The sequence below is a fragment of the Pollachius pollachius genome (assembly GCF_949987615.1).
Source record: "Pollachius pollachius genome assembly, chromosome: 14".
Taxonomy (NCBI): domain Eukaryota; kingdom Metazoa; phylum Chordata; class Actinopteri; order Gadiformes; family Gadidae; genus Pollachius; species Pollachius pollachius.
In genome coordinates, this window is record NC_136947.1 from 17,896,637 (window position 1) to 17,908,707 (window position 12,071).

The window sequence follows — 12,071 nt, forward strand, 5'->3', positions numbered from 1 at the left end:
ACACGCACGCACACACACACACACACACACACACACACACACACACATACACACACGTGCAGCATACACACAGACTCCGAGACAGCCCACTAATGAGGGGGTCTTATAATAATGAGGGGGGTTTATTTGACAAACAGGAACTGAGCTGCTATTCAAAGCATCACATTAAAGGATGTATTGAACACAGTAGGTTGATTTCTTTTTGTTTGGCGAACAACCTCGATTTTATATGTGGGGGTATTTATTTTTATCAAAAAATAAAATCTGAACGAAACCTGAGCAGACACACTGAGCCTTATGGACATAGTGCATATGGCTTTTTATTTTATTTTCTGGACGTTTGCTTACGTCTGTGCTTTTGTGAGGAAGCAACTGAAGCAATCAGCTTCTGCAACCAAACACGCTAAATATTCTTTGGAGTTACAAATAGAAAAAAAACCCATTATAAATATATCCCTTATTACATGCAGAAGTATGAACATTGGTAGCGTGAAATTGTTAAATAACACTCACTGTTATTATGCAATATGGCCTTGCATAGCCCTTTAATGTTAATTTAGATCATTCTCAAGCTTTATACAAATACATGATTTATAATGGTGTTAGCTGTGTGCATTTATATGAGTCTACTAAGAGGTTTGTTGGCATACCTTAGAAGTATGAGTTTGAATACAAACACTTTTTTCTATTTGTGTTAATATTATGAGCCTCCCGATTGCGAAATAATAAATAGCAACGTAATCATTGAGATGCATTTAGTATATTACAATAACTGCAGTGGCATGGCGTTTCCACTAGATGGCACTCACAAGCTGTTATCAACAGCAGTTGATTAATAAGGCTTAGCTGTCATTGCGCATTACTATGATTTTATAAAAAGGTTTGGGTCTAAAGGGACATTAGGCTGCATACCGTGCAGTGTGGTGACATATCAAATTATCCAAAGAAGCATGATGTGAGAAGAAAGATGTAATTTTATTTGAATGATCTACGTAATGTCCGTAAACTTACTAGGTAGACATTGACACGGACATTAGAATAATGGATGAAGAATGAGAAGGCAAAAAGGTTCAAATATTTTTTACCATAAATGATATATTGTAATCTTGAATTAAAATATTATATGCAATATCCAATGTGTTATACAATTGTATAGATAAATGTACAATTGTTATTGTTTTACGATAAGAAATACGCTCTTAAATCAAAAAGCACACACAAGATGGTTATGAATCCATTGCCTCTGACAGAGAGCAGAGGGACTTTGCCAGCCCATTGTGCCACAAGTTGCTTGAGGCTGGAAAAACACCTTCAGCAGGTGCATCTTTTAAGAGCAAATGCAAATTAACAACGTTAGGCACTTTAAGATCTAAACAAATCACTGTATGAAAATAATAAGAAAAAAACAAACTAGAATGTTTTAGGGAAATCTGTTTGTTTTTCGTACAAAGAGTTAGTAGTTCCCTTTGTATTATAAGTATTATAACAGTTATATATTGACGTACAGAGTAACATCATCAGGGCCACTGGTAACATAGTGAAATTTGTATAATGTACAAAAATAATTTAAGGCCACATTCCTAAAAAGCACCCTTTTTTGCTTATTAATCAGAATAGTGTCCCTAAAATCTAGACCCCCACGTTTGAACTCGGTTTCACCACAAGTAGAAAATAAACTTTTAAAATTTGCATTATTGAACTATACTATCAACTATTGCACTTTTTTTTGTTATTCTATTATTTCTTTGATTAAAATGTTATCAACATAAATGGCTAAATTCTGTTTATTCAATGCGTTATTGTCGTATTGCCCATTCGTAGTTAACCAACTTGCTCATCTTATGAACTAAGCCACACCTTACTATGCATGATCAATGTTATTATTATTATTATTGCTTCATTATGCATTTGCACACACAAAATGTAGGGAAAATCTATTTAGTTCATTCACAGAAAGTGTTGTTGACAACCTTAGTATAATCAATGTATTACATTAATGAATGGATTCATAATTAATGTAGTCATTATTGGTGGTCATCGTTCAAGCTTGCTGGATCTAGTTTTTGTGGCAGAGTGCTCCAGCTCAGGTTAAAGTCGGTCTGTCCGGCTCTGGTCAGAGATGCAGACAGCTGAGGAGGGGAACAGGGAGAGCATGTGTTCTTCTTAAACCTTTGCCTTCATTTTAACATAAATAACCTTTAAAGTCTGTCCGTACACCTGCATGTAAACTGTTCATTATAAACATCACATTAGCCAATTTGGGGAGGCATCCTGTTCCTATTGCAACAGTAAAGTCTTAAGGTTGTCTTAAGGGAGTCTTAAGGAAATCACAAAACAGCAATCGCCACAACAAGTTACATGTTTGGGTTTTGCTGTTTCTGGGGTTTGAATTTAGTCTTGAATGCAGCTTCAAAAAAGAAAGATGTGGGAAGTCTTACTTGTTGTAGCATGTTGTCCTTATTGTGTTGGTTTGTAAGGTACAAGTTAGACTGGATCATTATCTTTATTCTGCTCTGTTTCCGAGCTATACCATCTGGAACACAAGGAAGACATCAAACCTTTGCCTGGAATCAACTTCATTTTAATCTTAGGTGCATTCTCCCCTTTGGACAATGCATCACAGCCTAGAATATGTCAAGCATGCAACTCTAATGACTTGGCAGCATTCTGATGATGTTTGACCATGATCTGTTAATGTGCAGATACATTTGAATATGTTAAAAATCATATATATCTGTTATTCATATAATCAATCAATAACAGAGAAATATACAATGGCCCGATATTCAAATTGGAATATGGTTTGTTTTGAACTCAAGGAGGATCAGCCAAGCTGATTCTTAAGTGCACATACTTATTCTGGTGGTTATTCCCATGATGCATTGTTTTTTTCCAAAATGCTTACTCTGACCTAAACCTCAAAGTTAACCATCTCCAACCCATAATGTAATTAAACCACTGGAAAAGTCCTTATTTCACAATCCTATTACACACTATCTTCTTCTAGTAGATGCTACAGTGATTTGAAGACATAATCTCTGATCAAACCCCATTGTAACTACTGAAGCAGTGTCTCCTTGATACGTATTGGTGTTTACAGTAATCAAGTTTAGCCGTCGGAAAAAGGAAATACTACACAAAACGGCAAATAGGACCTGGGGTGTGTTGTTCATCACCACTAGACATTTCTTGACAATGTCAAAGTGTTTTAGCCTGTAGTATCACTTTAAGAATCGATCAGCCAAATAGTGAACAATTTACTAATGCAGTATTTAGATGGCATGCCACTTACAGTCTGTAATTTACATACTTGAAGACAAGTTGACAGTGGCAACATGAATCTTAAAATGATCTGGTTGTGCTGCCCAATGCAACGATGCATTCATTATCATCCTTACCTGAGCAAAGAAAGGGTAACTTTGAGGTGCATCCCATGTCGCTAAATCCATTTTTATACACTGATGCACAAAACTGTTTCCCAGAACGGTTATCGGGCTCATAGCTCCACCAGCGCCTAAAGGATTGGTTGGTGGCTTCAGAATACGTCCAGGCCCTTCTGGAGAGACCGATCCATGCAGGATCAGTGACGTTGGAGGAAGCCTGCTGGTTCTCTTCTTCATTCTCTATCATGGCAAGGTCAGTGTAATAAGTGCGGCAATAATTCTTAGCCGACGCCCATGTTTCGTTCAGGTTGATATGATGGTAGGTTTTATCAGTTGATGGTCCTAAAACAGAAAGAAATTGAGATCAACATACCAATTTTGTACCAGATTATGAATTATTTCCTGAATGTTTTTTTTTTACCTGTGTGGGAGTGTAGTATATGCAGTTATGTGTGTTTTTGTTTGCCTCTTACCAGAAAAGCAAACAAAGTTCAACAAAGATGAACATTCTCCATCGCTCCAGGTACCTTCGGTCCAGATGTCCACACATTCCTCCTCCTTATTAGCATAATTAGGCTCACCAGGTGCAAAGTTCATGTAACCTGATCGGCTCTTAGTCTCGGTGGACCATCTCCATGAGTTTGGGTACAAGTCCATGGTTTCTCTGTTTAAATCATTCAGTCCTATCCATGACTCCGTCCATCCTGTTATGTCTGTCATGAGGATTATGTCCTCTTTGTTTCTGGCAGAGGCCAGGTCACCATTTCTGCTCCTGCAGTACTCCTGGGCATCAAACCAGGTCTTTCTCTCATTAATAAAACTGTATTTATCGAGTCCAGCGCTGGTGAGGCATACACCTTTGATGGAAGGAAGTGTGTGTTTAATTAGGTTATTAATCGATAAGCAAAGTAAAGTTATAGGTTATCATGTGGAAATAATAAGCCTTTTTTTTATCTGTGTCACATGTCTTTTATAGTGCCAAACAATGCTTCTTAATCTGACCTTTCCCATAGAGTCGACTACATTTACAGCTGTTGAAGTTTGGTAGAAACCACATTCTACTGGATTTAGTCCGATATAAGATTTGCACCCATTCGCATGTTTTTGCCAAACACTTTAATTATTAAAAACCTTTCATCATTCAATTGAACATTTATTAATTCATCAAATAATTCCTGGGAACACTAATGGAGAAATATATAGGTCTGACTAATGCCTAAAATGTGATCAATTAACCAGAGATTAATATGGGGTGCAGATGCCTTATTTGTGGAGTGCAGATACCTTATTTGTCCGATACATAGATAAGATATTAGAAACCACCTTCTTTTGTCTGGTTAACTGCTAGTTTGCTCTCAGTTAATTGATTTGATGTGAGTTGAAGAAATTTTGAAGATAAGTTTTGATCTGTGATGAGACTCAAGTCGTGCTGTTATCAAAATATGAAGCACACCTCTCACCTCTAGATTTTTCACTGGGCAACATCAATACCAACACCTTACAGTTATTATACAGTTATTTTACATAGGCCTAGCAGCATTCTTAAAAAAGAGATTTGTCTCCACCATACCTGAGAAGAGGAGGAGAATAATCACTCTGGCGTCCATACCTGCTTTCACTGCAACATTGAATTCAGAAAAGTACCAATGACATTTTGATTATTGACGAAGCTGTGCTATGGATTGATTTTAATGGATCAATACAAGATACAATGGGAAATGCCACTTATACTAAAATAATAGCTTTAGCATGTAAATAATAATAGGGTATGGTGTATACTTACACAGTAAGAATCCAGGGTCCAGTTTGCTGTGCTCAATGTTGTCCAATAGTAGATGAGTGAAACCAAGAAGTCAGACAGCTTATCCCATACAAATTAAGGATATGGCTCATCCAACCTACTTACAAAAAAAACAAACGAGGCCACCCGAACGCCCAGTTTAAAGATGACAATTTACATTGTGCTTAACACACACAAATATAAACCAAAGGTCAGTGCACACAAAACACGACAAACACTTTTGCCAAAATTACTTTCTCTGTGAATAGATTCATATTATATTGATCATTAACGTGTTCGGCTGAAACTATTTTCATTATATTTAAGTTGTAATTCTTGAAAGATGTAAGATAAACCCTAGTGAAGTGGATTTGTATGTGTGTGTGTGTGTGTGTGTGTGTGTGTGTGTGTGTGTGTGTGTGTGTGTGTGTGTGTGTGTGTGTGTGTGTGTGTGTGTGTGTGTGTTAGTGTAAAGTTAAGGGGGGTTAAGGACATCTGTACAATATCTGGGTGAAGGCCATCACCAGTATTCTTGGTGTGTATGTTCTGCTTCATATGGATTTGTGTGTGTTACTGAAGTGAACTGGTTGGATTGTACAGATTATTGATGCATAGGGTCATGTTGTATATTGAGTGGTTGGTGCTGCTACGTCACCTGTGTTTTCGTAAGTACCTAAGATGAGTTCATGTTAAGTAAAGGCTAATCTTATCGGATTTGATGTTATAATGAACTATACACAGATGGGGGATTTTACGGAATTGGTTGAAATGGGGGGTTGGGACATTTAAAAAACATATATTCTATTTTCCCCAATATGGTACGATGTTACGATGTACAATGTTAAACAAAATCCTGACGATGATATCTTTTAACGGTCAAGATATCTCTACGGATGCCTTGGTTTGTACCGGCGGGGCAGCAGGAACAAAGAGGGGTAGGATGCAAATGCATACTGAGACTGACGAAAGCTTTACAATTAGGGACCCACAAGGACTAAGGGACATGAGGAACAAAGGGAGTGAACTGTATGCGTGGGCAGAGACTGATCGGCCAATGAGGTTCAGGTAGGAAGGTAGACAAGGTCACACAGGTGTGAGATCAATGAGATTAATGCAGGCTGATATGTGAAGTGAAGGAAAAAGTCTAAGGACAACTGGTGGACAGGGGCAGAATGACACCAAACATATAGATAAAGTCAGAACATTACAGATATATACAGTGGGGCAAAAAAGTATTTAGTCAGCCTCCAATTGTGCAAGTTCTCCCACTTAAAAAGATGAGAGAGGCCTGTAATTTTCACCATAGGTATACCTCAGCTATGCTAGAAAATCATATTGTCTGATTTTTAAAGAATTTATTTGCAAATTATGGTGGAAAATAAGTATTTGGTCAATAACAAAAGGTCATCTCAATACTTTGTTACATGCCCTTTGTTGGCAATGACAGAGGTCAAACGTTTTCTGTAAGTCTTTACAAGGTTTTCACACACTGCTGCTGGTATTTTGGCCCATTCCTCCATGCAGATCTCCTCTAGAGCAGTGATGTTTTTGGGCCACACAGACTTTCAACTCCCTCCAAAGATTTTCTATGGGGTTGAGATCTGGAGACTGGCTAGGCCACTCCAGGACCTTGAAATGCTTCTTACGAAGCCACTCCTTCGTTGCCCGGGCGGTGTGTTTGGGGTCATTGTCATGCTGAAAGACCCAGCCACGTTTCATCTTCAGTGCCCTTGCTGATGGAAGGAGGTTTTCACTCAAAATCTCACGATACATGGCCCCATTCATTCTTTCCGTCATACGGATCAGACGTCCTGGTCCCTTGGCAGAAAAACAACCCCAAAGCATGATGTTTCCACCCCCATGCTTCACTGTAGGTATGGTGTTCTTTGGATGCAACTCAGCATTCTTTCTCCTCCAAACACGACGAGTTGAGTTTTTACCAAAAAGTTATATTTTGGTTTCATCTGACCATATGACATTCTCCCAATCCTGTTCTGGATCATCCAAATGCTCTCTAGCAAACTTCAAATGGGCCCGGACATGCACTGGCTTTAGCAGGGGGACACGTCTGGCACTGTAGGATTTGAGTCCCTGGCGGCGTAGTGTGTTAGTGATGGTAGCCTTTGTTACTTTAGTCCCAGCTCTCTGGAGGTCATTCACTAGGTCCCCCCGTGTGGTTCTGGGATTTTTGTTCACCGTTCTTGTGATCATTTTGACCCCACAGGGTGAGATCTTGCGTGGAGCCCCAGATCGAGGGAGAAGTTCAGTGGTCTTGTATGTATTCCATTTCCTAATAATTGCTCCCACAGTTGATTTCTTCACACCAAGCTGCTTACCTATTGCAGATTCAGACTTCCCAGCCTGGTGCAGGTCTACAATTGTGTTTCTGGTGTCCTTTGACAGCTCTTTGGTCTTGGTCATAGTGGAGTTTGGAGTGTGACTGTTTGAGGTTGTGGACAGGTGTCTTTTATACTGATAAGGAGTACAAACAGGTGCCATTAATACAGGTAACAAGTGGAGGACAGAGGAGCCTCTTAAAGAAGAAGTTACAGGTCTGTGACAGCCAGAAATCTTGCTGGTTTGTAGGTGACCAAATACTTATTTTCCACCATAATTTGCAAATAAATTCTTAAAAAATCAGACAATGTGATTTTCTGGATTCTTTTTTTCATTTTGTCTCTCATAGCTGAGGTTTACCTATGATGAAAATTACAGGCCTCTCTTGTCTTTTTAAGTGGGAGAACTTGCACAATTGGTGACTGACTAAATACTTTTTTGCCCCACTGTATATATATATATCGATAGATAGATAGATAGATAGATAGATAGATAGATAGATAGATATCTAATACATAGGATTGATCTTAATATAATCATTATTGTTAATTGTAATTGTAAATTGAGCTTAAGATTTAGGGGGTCATTTCATTTTTGGAGGTGGCCACGACAATTGAATCAAATTTCTAGGATAAGTACACATAACTTGTACTTGTTACTATCTACACATATTTAAAGGGTGCAAATTGCCGGGGGTCAAGGTAGCAGGGGGGGGGGGGGACGACAACGTTTTATCTCCGTGTAACGTTTGGGTTACCCAGGACCCAGGAAAAGAGAAAAAGAGAGTCCAAAAGACCTTTAGGGTTCTTTATTGCCTATAAAAAAAACAGGCAAAAATGAAGCCCAAAGAACCAAACAGGTTCAACTGTAACTGAAGGTTAGGTTTCAAAGATGACTGAATGTGTCTTTTACAATATTTTTTATCAAAGTAGTGCGGCATTGAGCAGAAAAGTGGGCACACGCCTTAAAGTAGGCCCTACATAATAGAATAGCCTAGTTTTATAGCTATGTTCATTTGCACATCAAGTTAATGCATACATTGATCCAATAGTTTTGATATTTATTATTTAATATAATATTTAATGATATATTGTAATAATGATTTATATTGTATTAAATTGGTGCATTAACACTGTCTTGGGCCAGACAAAACAGCGGTTCTCCTTCACAAGCCCCTGATCAGTGCTACACTGCGGCAGAGAGACACATTCCCACAGTACAACAGAACTGATGGAGGCTCACCCACTGCTGACAACTGAACTGTCACTCTTCTGCAACAATGAGGAGTTCAAGAAACTGAGCGGTGGTGCTCTGGCTCTGTACCATCTCTTCATGGAGAACACTCTTCAGCACACCTTCTCAGATACTGTGGCTCTGCTGAAGAGCATCAGAACAGCTGAACGAGATGAGGAAGCTCCGGTAGAAAATAAATGTGCACAGTTCCGTGACCTACAATACAATAATCAACTTCAGCTCCAAGGTAAATTAAGTCAAAGCTGCATAACACGCTGCATGTAACAATTACAGGCTAACATTAAACAATCAATCAATATTAAATTTATGGGCCTATTGCAAGCACAGTAAGATGGAAAAGTTAGGAGTTAATGCCATTGTCTGAATACTTAACATATCGCACATCACAGAGAGGTTACAAAGCATTTGGACTTTGATTAAAATACTTTTTTTGGTGATTTGTAGATGTCAAATGATATCAAAAGCATGGCTAATGTGATTGTTTGATTTCATATCAATGCTACCAAGTTTGCCGTTTATTTCAAGATGTTGATAAGGATGGAAGCGGTGGTAAGAGGGTACAACTTTGAAACAATGAACATTTTATTTGATTATGTTTCAAAGAATTAAGTAACGTTACCATGGGCAATGAGAGAGCTTAAATTAACTAAAGAATCTTTAGGCCAGTTGAAGGCTTGCTAGCCCAGGACCTGGCCCCACATGGGAGGAAGAGGATTCTCAGAAAGTTGTGGTTTAGCAACGGAAGTGGAGTGTGGCTCTTCTCCTTCCTGTTCAGGTTCTTCTTTTTTAGCAGTGATTTTGAAGGCCAATACCGGAGAGGACAAATGTAGAGGAAGACTAGCACATGGCATGACGCACGCTCAAGGTATTACTGTACATGCCTACTGCACAGTCAACTGACCGGTAGTGCCATCTACCGGATGGCACTACCAAGCCATTATTACTACGGTTGATTTGTTAGGCCTAGCTCTAGAATAGAATAGAATAGAATAGAATAGAATAGAATAAAATAGAATAGAAAGCTTTATTGTCATTATACAAAGTACAACAAAATGCAATGAGCAGCTCCTTATAACTGCATAGATAGTTATCGAATATATAATATATTATCATTATCATGCTTTCATTAAAAAGTTGATGAATACATTATTATAATAGGATTGCTATATACAATGTTCTGATCCATAATATAAGATAATATTTTAATAAACACATATTAACTTTGAATACGTTAATGTAAAACCAGTGGCTTGACAGTCATGATAAGTAGTGAGATCACAGAGCGGTCGGCGCAGCAATTGTGGAGTTTTTTTTTTCTGCCCTGTAGAAACACAATCATAACAACGTTTAAACAACAAAGAAATAACCAATGAACCGCTATCAATGTCCACAAAAGTGCTGAAAAATGTTTGCTTGTGTGTGTGTGTGTATGTGTGTGTGTGTGTGTGTGTGTGTGTGTGTGTGTGTGTGTGTGTGTGTGTGTGTGTGTGTGTGTGTGTGTGTGTGTGTGTGTGTGCGTGTGTGTGTGTGTGTGTGTTTTGTGGAAACTGATCAGAAGAGACAACTCACCGCAGCTCCTGGATCTTGGTCTTCACCCAGGCCGGCCTCCAGTAGACGCATTGTTCTCCTTCTGTGGTCATAAAGCTGCAAGGAGGACAGGGGAACAGCATCCTTCAATCAACATCCAAATGAAGATCAATATGAACCTCTGTGGTCATGACAACCTAGCGCTAAATCCTCACTTTAAAACAAATAGATTTGGTCCTTGATTCTGATTCAATGTACAATGAGTGATTTGCATCGGGGGTTTTTATCCCCCGATGCAATGCGTTGGGGGATACATTTTGTAAGTGAAAATGTACTGCGAGGCGGTCATTATGGCAGAGCGTCCCCAGCAGGGTGATGCAAGCAGAGGGGTCGCCAATCTTCCACGCCTCTACTTACTCAAGAATCCAATCATTTTACAAAACATATAACAATATTAAATTAGATTATCAATGTTTTTATCCATCGATTTATTATTATATTGCTTGCGAAAAAGCAAATGTTTGTTTTTTTATATGTGTCGGACTAATGCATGAAACGCAATCATTTAACGTTAGATCAATTTAGAATTATTCTTGGAGAGAAGAACCTGGCAACAGAAAAGTTCCACCTGTGAGTACTTTGTAGACCACACTTAAGATTTCTCAAAAGGAATGAATACTGCACACATCCACAAAAAGATGCCTGGTTAGCTGAATATTGTTATAACCAGGATATTCGCTTCATTCCCCATTTATTTAATCAAAAATTAGGGCACACCTCTGACCAGTAGAAATTTCCATTGCCGTGGCAGAGCACAGAATGCTTGAACATGAATGAGGAGGTCAGAGCCGGTACTTACATGACAGCGCTCACACAGGGAGGGTCTTTCTTCTGATACCTAAAGCCTGAGATGGGAATGTTGATTTCCTTGGTGCTGACCTTCTTGCAGCAGTGGGACACCTTACTGTCCACCGCTTCTATAGGAAACACAAAACCAAAACAGGTCAAGTCGATGCAATATGTATAGCCCCTAATCACAGTTCTAGGCTCAAAGGGCTTTACAGGCCATATATTATGACACCTCCTAACGCTAGTGACCCAAAGAGCAAGGAAAAAAACCCTTCATTATCAAGGAAGAAACCCTGAGCAGAAAGGCAGAGGACGGATCCCTCCTTCTAGAGATTTGAGGAGTGCAATGGGTGCCTTAAGTGACACACACAATGGAAGCATTGCAAATGCTTCCATAATTTAATCGTCTATCGTCTGCAAAGTGTCAAATACCCAAGTGCTCGGGTGTCTTTGCCGTAGAGGTTGACTTACCAGATTCCAGAGCCATAAGGGCCAGGACACCGGCAAAAAGAGCCAGGCAGGCCAGTCTGAAGACAATGGGATGCATGCTTGCTGTCTGGAGATGAGCTTCTTCAGGAGGTCTTTGGTGATGGTGGTGGATGGTGGTTGATGCTGGTGGATGTCTTGGCAGAGCTCTGCTTTATATGCAAAAAGGAGGAAGCAAATCATGTTTCACACCGGAGCTTTGAGGGTTCGGGGTACTGACTTGGTCAGTCCTGTTCCTAGAACTAAAACACACGTACGCACGCACGCACGCACGCACGCACGCACGCACCCACGCACGCACGCACGCACGCACGCACGCACGCACACCCACACACACACACACATATTTATACATTACGTTTTATTTTTTTTGAGTAGAAGGCATGTACTGTAATGCCTTGGATTTGCGTCTTGCCATGTGCTTGTCTTCGCTTCCCATGCAGGAGAGGAGCCAG

The 12,071-nt window shown here is 39.4% G+C and overlaps 2 protein-coding genes across 2 annotated transcripts; both read right to left on the minus strand.

Moving 5' to 3' along the window:
- Window positions 1–2,024: 2,024 nt before the first annotated feature.
- LOC307086216 (macrophage mannose receptor 1-like) lies at window positions 2,025–4,990 on the minus strand (the record flags this gene model as incomplete). The annotated part of the gene is made up of 5 exons (XM_079751354.1): window positions 2,025–2,129; window positions 2,439–2,533; window positions 3,399–3,725; window positions 3,857–4,240; window positions 4,954–4,990. The coding sequence occupies 5 exons, from the start codon at window positions 4,988–4,990 to the stop codon at window positions 2,025–2,027; spliced, it is 948 nt and encodes a 315-aa protein (XP_079607480.1).
- Window positions 4,991–9,754: 4,764 nt separating this feature from the next.
- Window positions 9,755–11,730, minus strand: LOC307086347 (uncharacterized protein). The gene is made up of 4 exons (XM_079751527.1): window positions 11,602–11,730; window positions 11,141–11,258; window positions 10,324–10,398; window positions 9,755–10,075 (listed from the first exon to the last, which is right to left on the minus strand). The coding sequence occupies exons 1-4, from the start codon at window positions 11,675–11,677 to the stop codon at window positions 10,030–10,032; spliced, it is 315 nt and encodes a 104-aa protein (XP_079607653.1). The 5' UTR covers window positions 11,678–11,730; the 3' UTR covers window positions 9,755–10,029.
- Between the last annotated feature and the right edge of the window lie 341 nt (window positions 11,731–12,071).